Genomic DNA, 19285 nt, shown 5'->3' on the forward strand with positions numbered 1-19285 from the left:
GTTTGTGTCCTGGTTTGGGACAGTGACCATAGAAGACCTGGGTTTATTTTTTTTGCCTGAAGAAAAATAGCAACTTGGAGGCTAGATAGAGAAGAGGCAGTTGAATTTCCTACAGAGAAGATACGTGCTCTCCATGATATCAGAAGGTGGAGGGTTGTGACATCTGACTGTGGCCATGTCAGCCAGGTCTGTGGCTGAAGATTTGCACCAGGGTGTATCATTTTCATTGTCTAACCATAATCCACACTATTTTGAAATAGTCTCAGTGCTTTGTATTTCCTTGTTACTCTTACGGACTTTCTCAGAGTAACCTGCCATCTGGTGCTTTTTCGCACAGGGCAGAGTGAAATAAGGGGAAGAGATGCTGACTGTTTTCACACTGTTGCTCAGCTTCCGCTGTGGGAAATGTAGCACCTCTCCTCTTTCCTTAATGCCCACCCTGGTTCACTGCATGAAACTCTTTACAGTAAAGTCAGAGCTGACTCTCAAAGCCTGCTTTTTGGAATAGTCAATAAAGCAGCCTTGTTGTAGCTTGCTGAAAAAAAATGCAGTGAAAGTCATTCTGATGACAGCTAGAGGGAAGTAATAACATTCTTTGCAAACTTACATGTAAAGACTAAGAAAAACAAGCGCAAAAGCTGTGCAAGGAAAGGGACTGCATTTGATGCTTGAATGTTACAAGCCTGTAGGAAGTCTTATGTTCACAGGTACGGAGGTCAAACAGAGATTTCCATTACCAATTGCTCTTAACATTGGTTGTATGATGCTTCCTCTCTTTTTTCTATTTAATCCCTCCATCCTTTTCTCTCCATTCTGCATTGTTCCCTTCGGTCTGGAGGGAACTGTGCCCCATATGCGGTATGTGCAAAAGGAAGGGTAGCAATCTTACAGCAAAATTGATTCTGCCCCTCTGCTCTGCTCTGTTGAGACTCCACCTGGAGGACTGCATCCAACTAGTCCTTAGTATAGTAGAGACATAGACCTGGTGGAGAGGATCCAGAGGAGGGTCATAGTAATGATCAAAGGGATGGAGCACCTCTCCTATGAGGAAAGGTTGAGAATGTTTGGTTGTTCAGCCTGGAGAAGAGAAGACTTCAGGGAGACCTTATTGCTGCCTTTCAGTACTTAAAAGGGGCCTATAAAAAAGACAGGGAGGGACTTCTTACCAGGGCCTGTTGCAATAGGATGAGGGGTGATGGTTTTAAACTAAGAGAGCGGAGATTCAGGCTGGATATGGGGAAAATATTTTTTACAGTGAGGGTGGTAAAACACTGGAACAGGTTACCCAGAGAGGTGGTGGACGTGCCATCCCTTGAGACATTCAAGGCCAGGCCGGACGTGGTTCTGGGCAACCTGATCTTGTTGAAGATGTTGCAGCTCATTGCAGGGGGGTTGGACTAGATTACCTTTGAAGGTCCCTTCCAGCCCAAACTGTTCCATGATTCTCTGATTCCATGAAAATGAATTGAGTTGATCCTGCCAAAATTCCATTTTTTTCCACATGAACAATCAAATTAACTAATCAATCCATTGCTCTGGGAAGTACTCTACTGTGCTGCTTGCTGGCTGTGCTGACAGAGGGCTGCTCTCGATTCCACAGTCCCCACCCCCGGTGTCTGCCCCCACCGCAGCTCTGTCCATGCTTTTGGGGAGGCTGTGGCAAAGGTGTGTGTGCCAGGGCTGCATGCTAAGCCAATGCCCCTCTCAAAGCTTGAGGGCTGTGAGATTGCCCTTTCCCTTCCAGCCCCGGTGGCTGATGCGAGCATGCTCCTTGCATGCATGGCACTGGCTATTTGCCAGGTTTAGTGTAATTTTTGTAGTTTTTTTTTTTTTTTTTGAATGAGTGAATGAATGAATGAATACCTGATTAAGTTAATGAAGCTGAGCCAATGGTGGGAGGGAGCGACTTGGCTGCTGCCTGCTCTAGGAGATCTGGCAGCACATTAGACTTGCATAACGCTTTACAGCTCCATGCTGCGCTCCATATGAGCCACAGGAGAGGGCTGCAATAATTACTCAGCTTTTCGATTGAAACCAGCTGCAGGTAGCTAGTCATCCTTTTGTCCATTTCACTGGTGTCGGGGAGTCACTTGTCTCTGCGCCGTGGATTTCCAGTGGCAGATGGGTAAGATGCTTTCACAGAAGTGATTGCAGTGGTGAGAAAGCATGTTCGTGCCTCAGTGGCTTTTACAAAAGGTCCAGTCGGATTTCCAAGCTGCAATTCTCTGTACCCCCATGTGCAGTGGAGGAATGCTTTTAGTTCCGGAGTTTAAAACTCCTGTATAAATAACCTTTATGGGAGCTGTGTGATTCTTGTTTTCTTGTTCCTTCTTCAGTTGGCTGGGAGAAAGTGAGCAAAAGGTTTTCTTCTATCTCTTTTTTTGTAAGAAAAGTAATTTTTAAACCCAGTTCTTTTTGATTCCTGTTTAAAGCAAGTTCTTTCTGGCAGCCCTGGATGGTACATACCTTTGTTTCTCACATACTTAAATTAAGAGTACTGGCACTGCCTGTTAACACACCGCCTTCATTTGTCAACGTTCCCTGCTTGAAAGCAATGCTGATGATTTGCATCTTCAGTTGGAACTGGTGGGTTTTTTAATTGCAACTGGAGCCTGTGACTGCAGAGCCTGCTATGTTGTTATAAAGTTGTATTAATTCATTTTCTTTTAATAGTTTTCTGTGTTGCATGGTCATATAGAACAGCTGGGGCAATCTCACCCTGGCCGTGCTCGCCTCAGTCAAGTGACACTGGTGATGGATTTCACTTTTGTGCCTGTTCTGTCTGTCTGCCACTGTCCCTGTGAAGCAGGAGGGAGGCTCCGTACAATGTTGAGTCAGGAAGAGTAACTTTTCAGTTGGTTTTGTGGGCTGCAGAGTCAGGGCAGGCATTTTATGGGGAGAGGGGGTGCAGAAGAGTTGGTCTGGGTTTTTTTTGCCCACATGCATTAATACCAGCACTGACCCCTGAGCTGTTGCCTGTGTTGAGACAGCTGATTTGAGGGTCTACGCAGGATGCGTGGGCAGTGCTGCAGGGCACACCCAGTGACCTTGAATGAAGAAGAAAAAAATGAATTAGAGAAAGACTAGAGGGGTGGTTTAGGGGGAAGAGAAAGTGTTGAAGGCTCACTCAGCCTTCTGCAGCACTGAGGGAACGTGCTGCATGCCTCAAGGCCAGGGTGAGCTGCTGGCATTCTAGTCCTGTCAGTGGTGACGGTAACTGATCCTGATTCGGGAGGTCACCGAGTGTGTGCTGGGGCTATGAGCTCATGCAAAATCTCTTTAAGTTAAAGCTTTGCTGAATGAAGCCTGAGAAAAGGCAAGGTGTTGGAATCCATTTCAAGGGAATTTAATGACAGTTCACCATTCACACTTTACAGATGGACTAATTATAGTCTAATTTGCTAGCATGTGGAATCTACCGGAGAAGCAGTCTGCAGGGTTAACTTCCAAGGAAAGGCACTGAGCATGCAGCTGACCTTTCCGAATCTGCTCCTAAAGCTGTGATCTCACACCATCCCCTTATCAGCCAGGCTTGAAGGTACGTTCCTCCCCATGAGCGCCTGTGCTTATCGGTAAAATGGCTTCTCCAAGTTGGCTGCTGGTTGCTGGTGTTACTGGCTGGATCTTCAAAGGGGTGAAACACCCCCGGTTTCTGTAGTTTTTCGTGGGGGTCTTATTCATGTCTCTTGGCAGCGAAGCCAGGCGTCTCTCTGATTTGCTTTGCCGAAGAAGGAGAGAACGTTAGCGAGCATTTCCAGACACATGGAAGGAGACCTGTGTGACATATCTGTGGTGCAAATGTGTTCATACAGGCATGACAGTTTCTGTCACAAGTTAAAATGAGCGGCGAGTGGGTGTCGCTACGTTTATAGTCACTCGTGAAATTTTCAATGGAAAATTGTGTAGGCAGCTCCCATTGTAGCTGGGCACATTTTAGATAAATGAAAAACATCAACAAAGTAATTTCAGTATTATACTTGTTTATAAATGAGCTCTATTCACTCATTTAACTGCAGAAGCACTTCTAGGGGATGGGTGTAAGAGTAAAGGGTGTCACTGTGCATTGTCAGACAAAGGAGTCCAGTAAAGCTGCCGTCCTATGCTGGCAGCAGTCAGCGCGGTGTGGGAGATAAAAGGTCAGATGCTGCATCTGGCCACTTGTGGAGCAGCATAGGTGGGATCTGCCTTTCCATCCAGGTGTAGGTGAGGGTGAAGGAGTGCTTTAAAATATGTGTGTTTGCTCCATGAATTCCATGCTGCCACCAAAGATGGCACAAGAGGGATGATGCCTTCCTGAGCATCTTGGGTTGCTGGCCCTCATGACCTGGCACAGCCACCTTCAAGGCTTCAGGAGCAGGGCTTTGGAGAGGTTTGGCAGACCTCTGTCAGGTTTTAAAGGCTTCAGGGCAGTGTGGTGGTAAAATGTTGTGCTGTTGTAACATGCTCCAGTGTCACACCTGGGTCAGTTCTGCCTGCAAGACCATGCAGCTCACAGTCAGCCTGAGCTGAAACCCCAAGCCCAAGCAGCCCCGGATCTTTCCTTTGTGGCTGCAGATGGAGACGCTTCTCTAGGGTCAGCTGAGTGCACTTTCTGCTGTGCAACTGAGACAGAAAGCTGTGCATTGAGTTATGTGCACTTACATGGCTTTGCCCCAGGGCTCAGACCCTTACTTAGCAGATAGATCTTTCTCCCTCTTCCTCCATAGGGGCAGAGGGCTCTCAAGTCCAGCACTTCACCCTCAAAGAAATTTCACTGTAATCAGCATTGTCAGCTCTTGCATTTTTATCACTAGTCTCTAGATATCTGACGCCTGGTGTCAAATGATGAGATGGGAAATTCCACTTTCAGCTAAAATAGTAAGTTTCTGGTCTTTTGGGTTGCCGGGAAAAGCGAGAAACTTAGAGCCTGAACAGCCTCACCCAGCAGAAGGGCAAGTTAAAAGCAAAAAAAAAATAAAAAAGCAAACAACCTCTGCCATTATCATTTTAAGAAATCATCTATTTGTAAACCCATGTCTTGTATTTTGGGGGCCTGACTGTGATATTTGAGCACCTGGGTTTGGCACTGCAAGGCAGAGAAACTCTGTGCCAGTGGGCAAGGATGCTGCCCACTGGCTGGGCTGGGAGGGCAGCAGGACAGTTGATGCACCCAGCCCTCTGACAGCAGCCCTGCCATGGGATTGGCTTGTGGCTCTTGGAGCAAATGCTTCCTTGCTTCCAGCCTGCCTGCCTGGCATCTTGTGCCGTGCTCTGTGGTACCACCTCTCTGCAAAGCATGCTGGAAGAGGAGGGATCACCTTTGCTAACAAGTTGTGGTTTGTTTTTAAAAAAAAAAACATGGGATAAATGAGTAGGCGGCTGTGAATCTACTCTGATCACCCATTACTCACAGTCCTCCAGGCTTATGTGTAGCTGCATCACTATACATGTGCACAGAAGGGCATCCAGAGCGTGGCATGGCTTTTACAGGTGCTGAAAATGTGAGCATCTGTCCTTCTGCAGAACTAGGTGATGGCACCCAGGTGAACTGATGGAAGAAACCTGCAAACTTCTGGAAGTTAATTCCAACTCTTCATTCAGCAGTTAGCTTGGCTAAAACTGAAGCTAAAACTAACACAATATTCTTGTGCAGCTCACCCGCACCTACCACGCAAAGTAACTATGTACCCAACCACAGTGTAACTGTAGTAAAACAGGACTACAGGAGACTTGGGCCTTGCTTAAAACATGCAGATCTCTTATCCTCAAAATTCAGGAGCTAAGTAGCAGAAATGGATAGATAACCACTGGAGTAGCTTTCTAATAATCAGTTTGTATTGCCTGCATTCATGAATGTTATTGGGTAAATCACTGTCCATCATCTGTCCATCCTTTTGCGAAGGTATCTTACACTGGATTTTCCTATTAAATCTTCATTTCTCAACTCTGGTATCTACTTACTTGCATCATAAAATTTCATGGGAATGTCAAGACATTGGGCATCTCACATTGGTGATGTGCTTGCTGAGGTTTGCTTGTATCATATGCTTTTCATACTGCGTGGAGGCTGTCTGATCTGACTGGGGAGAGGAGGGTTGTGTAGAATAGCTGCTCGCTCTGCAGAAGCTTGTAGCAATTTGTTGTGGCTGATTCCCAGAAGTATAATATGAGCTAATGCTGCAGTGGACAATCTGTCTTGCAGATGCAGTATTGATCAAAGATCCTTTTGGTTTGGAAGGAGAATTTCAAATTTTATTAGAGGTTTTCATGTTTTGTGTTAATGGATCTCTGCAGTTCGCCCTCCTGGGAAATCTGCCAGAGAGCTGTGAAATTGGTCGGATTGGACAATAAACTCCTATAGCTATTGTTGGCGTGCGCCTAGCTGCACATGGCAAGGCTAATGCAATCTGTAGCAGTTACAACTATGAATATGTAGCTGGCAGCGGGCAGGGTGTAGAGCAGGGAGGAAAGCTGGCATACAGATTTGAGAGCCAGAATGCAGCTGTGGAGCCCTCTGCAATGTGTCTCTTTTAATCTCTCTGAATCTGATCCTGCAAGATGCCAGCCTTCTTGGAGGGGAGGGGAGAGGTGGGATGAAGTGCCCTCCCTTCCCACTGATTTCCAGCACTGCCAAAATTACTCGCTCATCCTATCATGATAGGATGGGCGGGCAATTTGAGGCGGGAGCATCAGACTTTATGGCTGCTTCTGCCCAGCAACATCCCAGATATAAAGAGCCCTGTGTCAGGCTCAATTCAAAGGATTATTTTTTTTGTGTATTCTTTGAATATTGCATTGATGTCTGTTTGCCAAGCAGAGCAATTATGTCTGACAGAGGCAAGACCCATTTTTTTTTTATTGCAGGGATAAATGTGAGAATTTACTGGTCATACCTGGAGCTGGAAGGTGAAAGTTGAAAAGTCCTAATAATGTGGGTGTTATTAGGATTTGGGATCAAAGGAGCCTTTTGACAATAAATGACTGGTTTGGCCTGAATATTCCTGAAGGCTGACGGCTGTCCCTCTTGTGTCATCTCCCTGCAATACGGCAAACAAGCCGGTGGTCCCAGCTCGTGCTCCTGGTTGTCACACGTTGGTGTGAGCTTGTTATCAACTGCAGAAAGGTCAAGAACCAGAGAGGATGAGGGGCCAGATTTTTGAAGATGTTTTAGAGACCTTAAAATGACATCAGCTACATCATGGGACTGCAGAAAGTGCCTCATTTCTGAAGGCAGTGAAAGTCTCACCATTTGCATAGTCATGTGCTGCTGTGGTTGGTGAGTCTGGCCTCAACTTCTCTGCATCCCAAGACTCAATCCTGGATGGTGGGATGCAGTGTATGATCACAGCGTGTTTGGAGGCTTGTTTTGCTGGTTTTACCTTTGCTGCAGTGAACCCTGGATAAAGAAAAGAAGTCAGTGCCTCAAGCTGTAAGCCAGTTTCTTCTCATGAGTTTTAAATTTATTAGATGAAATAAATAGAAAAATACTGGTTTGGGAGACATAGTGAGGTTTAAAGTGCCTTACAGAGAGACGTTGGACTTTCGCATGAAAAATGCACATCCTGAACTCCAGTGAGCAATCCCTGTGGGACCAGAGCAAGCCCAGATGGTGACTCCTCCAAGTGATTATTTTTCTGCCTTAAGCCTTTCCAGGAATTTGAGTGTGGGCAGTCTGCCAGCGGACACTGGCTGTCCAGACACTTTAGCAATGTTCCATGTGTACTCGCTGCCAGAGATACCAAAGTCCAGCTGCTGTCCCTGATCTCTTTGTCCTCTTTACCTTCCCAGCCATAATTACACGCTTGTGAACGCACGCACGCACACACTGTGGCACACACACGCACGTACAAAGCGGGAGCATAACAACTACCTGGTGTTTGCCGCTTGTGATCGGCAGCTCTGAAGTTACAGAGAAAGGAAATCTTGAGAGTCAGAAAAATGACCCTGATCCAAAATTGAGAAGTGTACAAATAACAAACCCTGCAGCACACAGCAGAAGGCAGGCGTTTATATTTCTAGGCCAGCAAAGAAGAGTTTAAACAGGTCTTGCATCTTTTGTCTTTGAGACACTCTGTTTGGGTCATCTCCCTCATTTCCCTGAGCAAAATCAGTCCTGTCTTATCTTTGCTATTGCTGGAACTTGAATTATGCTGAAAGTGTACCACTTTACTTTTAAGTCTTGAAGTAGAAGTAGACTGTTTTATGCTGCACATTTGCATTTTTGCAAATACATTCCTGTGTGTGTTAGAGTTCAGAGCCTCACCATCAAGTACTTGGGGTTGGAAAAGTGGGGCAGTCTGCACCACTCTGTGGCTGTCTCATCCCTTGTCTCCATTAAGCTTGCTCATTCCCCCTGTGCACTTCCAGAGATTTTGGGCAGCTCTTTTGCTACTGGTGATGAAGAAATCACCCATATGAAAGATTCACACCAAAAGAAAACCCCAAACCCAAAATATTTTATATTTTATACTTTTAAGTATGTTAGCTTTGACTGGGAGGCTACCTAAAACTCAGTGGTTTGATGCTATTTAGCAGAACAAAACCTTTGCTTCAGCTCCTGCAGAGTGAAACTTCATCAGGTTTCAACCTGATCTAGCGGAAGGTTTCCCTGCCCATAGCACAGGGGGTGGAGCTGGATGATCTTTTAGGTCCCTTCCAACCCAAACCATCCTATGATTCACAGAGCTTTATAGCAGTACTTACGATGCAGAGAAGCTGAACCCAGATGCCTTAGACTTTTGGAACTAGTTTTGAAGAGCCTGGTTTATCTGTGACAACAAAAAAGACTGTCCTTTTTGGCCCTATGTACAAGCTCCCTGCTCTGTTTCAGGCTGAGAGGCCAGGCTTCTGCTCCCCACTTTTCCCCATGGGAGTGTCTTTAAACTCTGGTTTTGCAGGTCATGTTCATCTCCACGTGAGAATGAAGGATGGTCTGAGGCCGTGGCAAGGGGAGTAGGACGAGTGCCCTGCGTTGAGTGCGTCCCCCCACAGTGTCCCCAGGCAGCCGCCTCAGCCAGGAGCTGCTGACTTACCTGCCAAAGCCAACTGCCCAGGGCAGCCAGGGCTACAGTGAGCTAAAGTTAGCCAAGGATGACTGCGCAAATGTGAGCTCGGCGATTTTATTTTTAGTTGAGCTTAAAAATAAAAATCTGTAAGTCATGTGTAATATAATAATTTTAGCTGTTGCCAAGACACGCTGAGCAACTGTTAGGAGGAGGGGGAAGACCTGTGCTGATACAGCAAGGACCCTGTCTTCTGGCTGCCCTCATCCAGCCATGGTCGCAGCATCAAGGCGGCAGTGCTGGCGGGTTGGGGCAGGTTTGGGTAACGGTGCTGAGCCACTGCTTGGTGGGTGCCATGCTCAAGACATCACTGGCTCTTGCTCTTTTGAAGCTGCCTCAAGCCCTTTTTTCCTCCCTCTCATCTCGAAGCCAAGAATCTACCCCAAAACAGTGCTTTACTACCCCCCTCCCCAGCTCTTTGGCTGTTGGTGTTTTATTACTGTTTATCAATATTTAAGCAATGGAATAATTAACTTAAGACTGATTGTATCAAAGCATCAAAAGGTTTGGCCTTTTCCTGCAGGCTTACAGCAGTTTGGAGGACCATAAACATTAAGAGGGCTCTCAAAGATAGGTTTAATCTTAGCCTAATATGTCTTCAAAGTACTGCATACGCATATAAACATCAGGCTTATTGTTCATTAGAAGCAAGGCAGCAGGGAAAGAAATCCCCCAAAGGAATATTACTTGCCATAAGATAAGTATTATTACTGCTGCTCAGCATTCACTTTAAAGTAGGCTATATACTATTTCCACCTTCTTTCACATCCACTCTGAATTCTTTGTTTCCCATTTTTCTTCCATGTAATGCATGCTTTTCTTGTTAGGATGCTGGTCATGTGGGGTATGCGGTTTCTCAGCACCCATTCTTGCACACCTTTTAAAACAGCCAGAAATGTACGTAAGTGGTGGCTGGACAGGGGCTGGGGAAGAGTTTCATTCTCCATAAAGCCTGCTATGGGACAAGGCTAGGTAGGTTTCAGGAAGGTAGGGGGAGATGGTGAGCTTCTTTGCTTTCTTCCCAAGCATGATGTGGTTTAGTTAAGGCATTTTCCTTAGCCGATAGTAAAAGAGTCAGGAGGACTCTGTTGCCTTTGGGTGAATTAAGTGATGCAAAGCAGAAAATGCAACTGTTTTGCTCCAATAGCAAAGTCATATTGATATAAAATTGTGAGCTTTTACAGTGGTGAGGGCTCCTGGTTTGGATCAGGAAACCCAAATGTGCTTTTCCAAGCGCTCCTGGTGAGGCATCCACAGGACTGAGTTTGCACGGCATGTGGACATGTGGCTGTGGCTGTGAGCATGGTACCTGCAGCCTCCATGGTCAAAAACATCATCCGAAACAGAGGTATCAGATCCCACCAGAAATGCGGATGGTGTCAGCACCTGGCTGCAGCTAACCTGTGCGCGGCAGGGGGCTTCTCCCACTGCAGTCCTGCCTGGGCCCCTGTGTGTGAAGTGTCAGTAGCAAGGGGATTTCAAAGCGCTGGGGAAGAAAACCCAACCCACACATTAAAAACCTGGCTCAGAGCCATCTCTGGCTCTGGACTGCTGCTGTAAATAGATTGTGTTTTGCCAGGCTGGTAGATGAAGGGCACGTGTGCCCCTGAATGAGCAGTGGTGTGGAGGGGGACAGGGGCAGCTGCTGCCTCTGCAGCCCTGCCCAGTGTGACGTGAAGTCGCCCTGTGGGTGACTCGGGGGTTCGAGGGGTTCAGGAGTCATCCACCGGCTTCCCTCTGCATCACTAACAGCTACTTGTTGCTAACGTAAATATTTAGCACATGCCTGTTCCTCAGGGCTCCTTGCCATGCTCCCATGCTTTTTAGGACACATCAGGGTGAAGACAATATCATTGCAGGAGAAGCAGAGTCTGGAAGAGTGAACCAGGCACCTTGGAGACAGGGAGAGAAAGAAGAAAGTGAACCTTGGGAAATTCAGCAAGTGAACCTTGCTAAATGCGACAAGTTGTGGCCAGAGAGTTTCTGATCTGCCTAAAGCTTTAATTGTTTTCCTGATGCTTTAGCAGAGGTATCCATCGCTTTAAAGATTTTTTATTGTTGTTTACAGCGCAGCTGTCAACTGTTCCTTGACACGAGAGAGGCAATGCCTACTGTTTGTGGGGCTTTTTTCCCTGAGGTTTTTCTCTTTCTCACTTGCTGTTTCGGGGTGTCTGCTCATTCATTCTCATTTCTCAGTGCTGACAGTGTGACTCCCCCCCTCCCTTGCCCGCCCTCTCGTTGCAGAATCCAGAGGAGCTGTCGGAGGATTGTGCTCACGGGGAGATGATTCCTCATGAAGTCACTGGATCCCTTGCAGAAATCAAATGTGACTTTCCTTTTATCAGACTGAAATCAGAGCCAGCCAGACAGTGAAGCAAGCACAGTGGAGGGGGGACGGCGAAAGATGAAATCCAACCAAGAGCGGAGCAATGAATGCCTGCCACCTAAGAAGCGAGAAATCCCTGCCACCAGCCTGCCTTCGGAGGTGAAGCCGGTCCTGCCAAACGAAAACCACCGTGCGGATAACCTAGCATGGCTCCCCAGCACACCCGGCAGCCAGGGCGGCCTGGGAAGCCGGCACCGGCCTGGGGGGACATCTTCGGTGGAGGCAGGCTTGCAGCAGGGTTTGCACAAGTCGCTGTCTGCAGGGCTGGACTATTCTCCGCCGAGCGCGCCCAGGTCCGTTCCAGCTTCCACCACCCTTCCCACGGTGTACTCGCCCGCCCTCTCCCAGTCAGGGACCCCCATTTCCCCCGTGCAGTACACGCACCTGCAACACACCTTCCAGTTTGTCGGGCCCCAGTACAGCGGGTCGTACACCGGATTCATCCCCTCGCAGCTGATTTCCCCAACAGCCAATTCTGCAACTGGTGCCGTGGCAGCCACGGCCGTTGCAACCACTCCATCCCAGCGCTCCCAGCTGGAGGCTTATTCCACTTTACTGGCCAGCATGAGCGGCTTAAGCCAGCAGGGGCACAAAGTTGAGCCGCACCTGGTCAGGACGCCTGGACTGATCGCCGCTGGGTCTCCTCCACCAACCCAGCAGAACCAGTACGTCCATATTTCCAGCTCTTCCCAGGGCACTGTCAGAAATGTCTCTCCTCCAACCATCCCGGTCCCTCTGCACCCCCATCAGACAGTGATCCCACACACCCTCACGCTCGGCCCTTCCTCCCAAGTAGTGGTGCAGTACACCGACTCGGGGGGCCACTTCATCACCAGGGATCCCCCCAAGAAGCCCGAGAGCAGCCGGCTGCAGGCGATGCAGGCCAAGGAGGTACTGAACGGCGAGATTGAGAAGAGCCGGAGATACGGCATTTCGCCCTCTACCGACATAGGTCTAGTCAAAGCAGGCAATAAACCAGCTCCCCATCATTACGAGACCAGGCACGTGGTGGTCCACTCGAGCCCTGCCGAGTACGGCACGCGGGATTCGTCAGGTGTCCGAGCCTCCGTCATGGTAGTCCCCAACAGCAGCACACCCACAGCGGACATGGAGGTGCAGCAGGCCACCAACCGCGAGACCTCTCCATCAGCCCTCAACGACAAGGGAAGCTTGCACTTAGGAAAGCCAGCCCACAGGTCCTATGCTTTGTCTCCGCAGCAGGCCCTGGGCCACGAGGGGGTGAAGGCAGTGGCCACGTTGTCCCCTCACACCGTCATTCAGACTACCCACAGCGCCTCCGAACAACTCCCCGTCGGGCTGCCGGCAACAGCCTTCTATGCCGGGACCCAGCCACCAGTGATCGGCTACCTGAGTGGTCAGCAGCAAGCCATTGGATACCATGGCAGCCTGCCGCAGCACCTCGTGATCCCTGGCACCCAGTCCCTGCTGATACCAGTCGGCAGCGCGGACGTTGAGCCGTCAGGAGTCGCACCTGCGATCGTCACGTCGTCTCCTCAGTTTGCAGCAGTGCCTCACACGTTTGTCACCACCGCCGTCCCCAAGAGCGAGAACTTCAGCGCGGAGCCCCTCACCACCCAGCCCGCCTACCAGGCCACCATGGTGCAGGCACAGATCCACCTGCCTGTGGTGCAGTCCATCGCTTCCCCTGCCGCCGCGCCCCCCACGCTGCCCCCCTACTTCATGAAGGGGTCGATCATTCAGCTGGCCAATGGGGAGCTGAAGAAAGTAGAGGACTTGAAAACAGAAGACTTCATACAGAGCGCGGAAATTAGCAATGACCTGAAAATAGACTCCAGCACTGTGGAGAGGATTGAAGACAGCCATAGCCCAGGCATTGCCGTGATACAGTTTGCAGTTGGGGAGCATCGAGCACAGGTAATGGCAATGCATGGTGGGGTAGGGGTGTTGGACTGGGGTACACCCTGTGTTCCCCCAGGTGCAGCTTTCTTCAGAACATCTCAATCACTTTGGATCTGCACGGGGGTGGTTCTTTGTCATCCACACCCATCCATGATACAAACTATGGTCCAAAACGCATGTCTTCTGCCATGCCGGGGGAGCCACCAGGGTCACACTGGTGATAATTGTAATCTCTTGGATGTAAACCAGGACTTTTTTACAGTGGAGAACCCACAAGAAGAATTACATGGGTTTTGATTAAAATACAAAATGGCATAAGCAGTATGAGAGGATATATTTTGCATTTTGATAGGTGATTTTTACCTTCCACACTAGAAAGCTCAGGTTAGATTCAGCTCAGGTCCTACTCTTAAGAGATAGGTAGGGCACAAGGCAGTGAATTTCTGTGGCTTGAAAACTTGGAACTGCCTGGGAGTGGCTCCATTGCACACCTAAGTTACTGAAATGCACTACAGAGTTCTATGGAGGCTTCATCTGCAGATGGTTTAGACACTGCATAGCTTACATAATCGTGCGTTCAAGGGAAATTCAGAAAGAAAAGACATCTACGTGGCTGTGCTGTGCTTCTGACTTTTGTTTCTTGTTGGTTTGCAATGTAGAAAGGAAACCTGTAACTTTCCAAAGGTATTTTTAGGTTGAGAACTAATACATATTGATCATAAAGCATCATGCTGCTGCTGTCCGTTTTCTGAGCAGCGTAGATTCTGCTGCATTGAGGCTGGAGCAGTTCAGATGTACAAGATAGCATTTTGCTTCCTATAGGTACTCAGTCTAAATAATCTCATTGCAAATCTTTTTCGTTTGGTTTGAGTGCTGCAAACTGCAACATCTGTATCTCACTGCCGCACCCTCAGCACTGGAGAGCCAGAATGAGAGAGAGGGATTCAGGAGCTGGATGTGGACATATGTAGTAAAGCACCTCAAGCTGAGTTTGGAGAAGAAAAACAGTGATGGTACTGAGGAGCAGACACCAGTCTGTGGCCTGTCCTTCCCCAGTTGTGCATACATGGTAAATTGCTACATATGACATATCCTCTTTCTCATATCTAGCATGCAGATTCCCTGTGTAGTTTTGTTCATATATGTGCATGCATCTGCACAGCTGATAGAAGTTGGGCCTCTGGTGCTTTCACTATAAAGATGTGATATTTTCACCCCCCTACTGCTCAACTGTAATTTGGTGCATTTGGTCTTTGTGATGAGGAGAACTGTCCTGGGATCAGGACCAGTTACTGTAATTTGCCCTGGTGCTTTGAATAATGAGTTTTCAAAAGTAGCAATCTTCCATTGGCAGTTTTCATCTCACTCCTGCTTCTCTCCCTGCAGCCAGCCCACCAGTCCCTGCCCCAGCAGAAGAGGTACAGCTTAGCCGGTAGCACTTGTGTCATGTCTCGTTCACTGGTCAATGCAGGCGATGTGCTGTAGGCCTGGGCGCTGGGAAGGATGCCTTTGCAGGGGGTGGAGTGCCATCCTCTGGCAGAAAGCAAGCTGAGCCTGTAAAAATCCAGGGCCAGGCACATGGGTCTCACCCAGCAGTGGCACCTTACGGAGAAGCCTATCAGGAGCAGGCTGACATCATCGTAGCCAAAATACTCCCCAGCTGTGTTTCCCACCGGGGATGCTTCCAGAATGGAGGGCGAGTCACGTAGAGATATGATTAGAAACGAGGGTTTAATTTAGGTTTCCTGCCGATTCCAGGACTTGGGTCTCTTCCCAGATCAGCTGTGTCCCTGCATAGTGGGGACAGCTCTGACGGTTTTCCCTTGCCTGGGTTGAGACAGAGAGAGAATGCTTCTCTGTGCTTCAAGTCTCTGTGACCTCCCTCAGCCTAGCGTTGTTATATGAAAGCATTTAGCCTTATTAGCAGGTGTACAGCAATCATTACTTGTTAGAAAATTGCCTGCATGAAGAGGGCTTAGACTTCTTGTTGCAAGAACAGTATTTAGTCGTGCTGCTTTGAGCAGTGGCACCGTGGTGCTCCTGCACTTAAATACCTCTTGACTCCGAAGTACAGTGGGAATGTATCTGCGTGTGTAGTGTAGCTTGGCAAAGTATTAAATTACAATTAAGTTCCAGTTGCATACATACTTCTGGAAGGAAGGAGCTTTTCAAATGGTATTATCAAGGGATAAGTTGTAAAGAGTAAGTGCCATACAAAAATAGCATTGTTATCATTAGCTTGGGCTCACTTGCGCACTCTTCCCAGGGATCTCTGGGAAGTCATTATAATAGTGATGAATTTGTATTTTCAGGCTCTGTGCAAACATTAGCTAATTTTCTCTCCAATTTAGGGACAGAGGTAGGAGATTATTTTTTAGCTGAGCCTGTGCAACTGTAATGTCAATAGGGAAGTACCATGCAGCTGCTGTTGTATCCTATCACTGCAAGCCCACAGGAGCCCCTCCCCAGCACAGCACTTAGGCAGAAAGAGGTCATCCTCCCTCCTTTCCCTGTCTTCCAACCAGCTGACAAATCAAACCCTCTTCCAGGTCTGGAAACCTGGAGGAAAATTGACCTACCTAAAGCTTCATGCCTTTTTAGTGAAATAGCTGGTCTTAGCCCTGGAGGGATGCAAGGTTTCCATTTCATAGCATCCCTACTCTGGATTAGGAAGAAGTCAAATAAATATCAGCTGCACCAGAACCCAAAGTCTAGCTGTTATTCCTCTGCATTCAAGTTGCTACAAGAAAAGACCCATGGATCTGCATCTCTTTGCAATTCCACATATTATTCTTGTAATAACACTTTCATCATTATTACCTGTTGTTTCTTTTGCTGCCAAGAACAAGAGGAAGCCAGTAATTCACCTCCATTAATGTTAAGGCCAAAATACACAGGAGGTGCAAAAGGAGTTCTCTGAAATGCTTGCTTTTATCCCTGCATTTCAGTTCCTAATCATTCCTCAAGTATACCTTAGAAAGAAAAATGAACATACAGTTCCTAATTTTCCTTAAAAAAAAAAAAAAAGCAGAATCATAGACACTGGAGATGGAAAAGTCCCATTAGAGTGTCTAGTTAGTAGCTCAGGTTAGTTTTGTTTAGTGTTAATTTTTTTAGACTGTCATCCAGTTTAGTTTTCCCCTTGTATCTCTGCACACACACAAACCAATTATTTCTTTTTTACTCTGCACTCTCCTTTTCATTATCTTTGGCACTGTAACAGACGCAGAAAAAGAGATGTTGACTCAGTTCACTGCTGCAGATGGAGATCTCTCCCCGCCTTCCCCTCATGTGATCTCCATGGCCCCTGGTCATGGGGCAATAAGTCCTTTTCCTCGTAGTGATGAGGCAGCTGTGATTTGTCTTTGGATACATATTACTGAATTCTGGGACCACAGCAGATAAGAGCTCATGTGATAAACTCAGCAGCCAGTGGACTCGTGGATAGAGGTTGCTTCTCTTGAGGAATGGTGGGATCACATGGAGAGCAGTAGCCCCTAATCTTCAAGCCTGGAGGCGTTTGTTGTAATAATGATGTAGTTCAGCTGGACTAGATGCATCCGCTGGATGCCCACCAGACCACATGTCGTGCAGGGTGAAGGAAGGTGTTGTTTGGGGTGGTGGGAACATTAGGAGTCTCAGAGTAAGGGGCATCATGTGGGAGAATGGCACTGCAGAGACTTCTCTCTGTGAGAGGGAGAGCTTCTAATCCACCAGGCTGCACAGTTAGTTGTTTTTTGGACCCAAGGAATCTCTCACAGCAGCAACAAAGCCTTCTGTGGAGATCTCCACTGCTTAATTGCACACTGGTTCCAGGGCCGCTTCCTTCTCTTTGTTTCCAGCCTGCCACTCCTCGTTTCATCACATTTTAATAATACGGGGAAACCTGATACCACTTAATTGGAAAATGTGTATTTACATTTATTAAAATACAGTTCACTCAAACCGCTTTTATTAGGCACCTTTTCCTTTAGTGCTTGTTACGTTGGTTGCAGCAGCGAGCCCCAAGACTAAAGTTGCTGCGTTTCTGAATGATGGGAAGGGTGTTTTCTGGGCATCAGATCTTTCAGCACCTATCATCCATGTTCCAGCTCCAGCCAGGGTTTCCTGAGCAGTCTGAAATGCCTGCCTTACTTACTGCGTTCGGCTGAGAAATAAAATTACAAAGGGTTATAGAAAATCGCAGATACTCAGTGGCTGCACTGAACAGTTTTGTGTTTTCATTAGTCAGTCTTAAAAAAATAGAAATAGAAATCTAGTTTGCAGGAGGGCCTCATTGTGCTTGAAGAGGGACCAACATTTTCATTTCTTGCTTTATTGTCGTAATAACTGGAAAACAAGTTCCAAACTTCTTTTTCTTCTACATTAATCATGGGATGATACTGGGGGAGGGAGATTTAAAATTATTTTTTAGTGGTTTAGTGCAGAAAAAAGTTATGCACGGTTGTTTTTACTGAACTTTAACACTTTAAAGGGCTTTGACTGCTATTGCTTGTAGAGAATTGTTACCTTAAATCCCAAGTTAGCTGGGATTGTGGCTGGATGTAGCTGTGCTACATGCACACTGTGAACAGATCATGGGAATTCCAGAATTTCACCATCTTTATTATTTGGTGTTACTCATGATCACCACCGCCAATTCTGGGATTTGTTACAGTGATTGACAGTTCAGGCAAGTGTTTTGGATGCCACATGAGGTGAAAATGTGTTCACATCAAGAGGAACTTGTGTCAGCGAGTATGATGCACACAGGCATGTATGATTCCCACAGATACAAATGGCTTTTGACAAGGACGGGAAAGCAGAAAAAGAAGGAAAAAAATACAGCAGGCAGCAAGGAACAAAGCGGAGAGACATAGTAATATAAAGGGAGAAAGCTGTGTCCACTGGATGATCCATCAGAGAGCCCACAGCTCTGTGTAGAGAGCAGTTTCCATTTAAGTCTATGGGAGATACTGATATTGACCACTGGATATTGACCACTTCTCCCAGTTAGACCCCCTACTGAGATGCGTATGTATGGAATAAGATCCCAGACTCTCGGCAAATACTTAGGCAAATCTGGCACTTGAGTGTTTCCTATCCAGCGACATGGAGGGATGGGACTTTCATGGTTACCTCACCCTACTTTCTCCATAGTTCAGAACATAAACCAGGCCTAGAATCAGGTCCTATAGCTTACACTATCTTACACTATTGCCATGTGTGTAGATGACTCTTGATAGACAGTTGTGGTTCGAAAAGGTTTAATATGAGAGAAATTGACATGTTGGGGGTTATCTTGTGCCTCTAAACTGTTCCTTTTGAAATTCCTTGTATAGTGGCTTAACTATGTTGGGCAGGTGGAGTGGCAGGATAATGCATGCAGCGTTACTTGTTGGCCTAGTTGCAGAGGCACATAGCGTATATTTATAGACATCATAAGGTCTTTTTCTATCATTATCAACTGTCTCATAAACAGCAGTTGACTGCTAGTGCATGGCATGGGCTTAACCAGTTGGAGGCACAGTCAGTATCTGATGGGAATCTTTGGGTTTCTGGTTCTGAAGCCCCTGTCTTAACTGTGGGACATCCCTGATCAAGTCTTCTTGCCCAAAAGGGATGGAGAGCTGCAAGGGTACCTCCGGCCCAGCTTCTAGGGAGGGTCTAGCATCAGGGCTGCTGGGTGCTGTACTGCAATTGAGTGCAAGCTCTTCTGTGGCCATGCAAATTCATCCAAAGGTTCACACTTACTATTATGAACAAAGGTGTTTGAACACTGGAGTGCACTCTGCATCTCAAACTGCTTCTATTCCTTGATGCTGAAATCTGGGTTTGACGATACAAAGTCATGCTCGGTATGACAGCGTTACTCGCTTCCAAGGTGAGAGATGGCTTCACAAGCCTGCTGTGATGTTCCTTTCAAGTGAGTCTGTGTTCAGGGAGAGGGAAGGCTCTCCAGGCAGCTGGTATGCTCCATGCCTGCTGGGTGCCTCAG

The 19285-nt window shown here is 47.3% G+C and overlaps 1 protein-coding gene across 8 annotated transcripts in view; it reads left to right on the forward strand.

The window, feature by feature from the left end:
* Positions 1 to 19285, forward strand: part of ATXN1 (ataxin 1) — a 226535-nt gene that overhangs the window by 197346 nt on the left and 9904 nt on the right. For all 8 annotated transcript variants that reach the window (XM_061449521.1, XM_061449524.1, XM_061449525.1 and 5 more), the window contains one exon: positions 11286 to 13323. In XM_061449521.1, coding sequence (XP_061305505.1) covers positions 11446 to 13323 — 1878 coding nt within the window. In that variant the 5' untranslated portion in view covers positions 11286 to 11445. The remainder of the gene's footprint in view (positions 1 to 11285; positions 13324 to 19285) is intronic.

The sequence above is a fragment of the Pezoporus flaviventris genome, unplaced genomic scaffold, assembly GCF_033815535.1.
Source record: "Pezoporus flaviventris isolate CSIRO_AGI_PZ_B2104156 unplaced genomic scaffold, CSIRO_AGI_Pfla_v1 ptg000007l, whole genome shotgun sequence".
Taxonomy (NCBI): domain Eukaryota; kingdom Metazoa; phylum Chordata; class Aves; order Psittaciformes; family Psittacidae; genus Pezoporus; species Pezoporus flaviventris.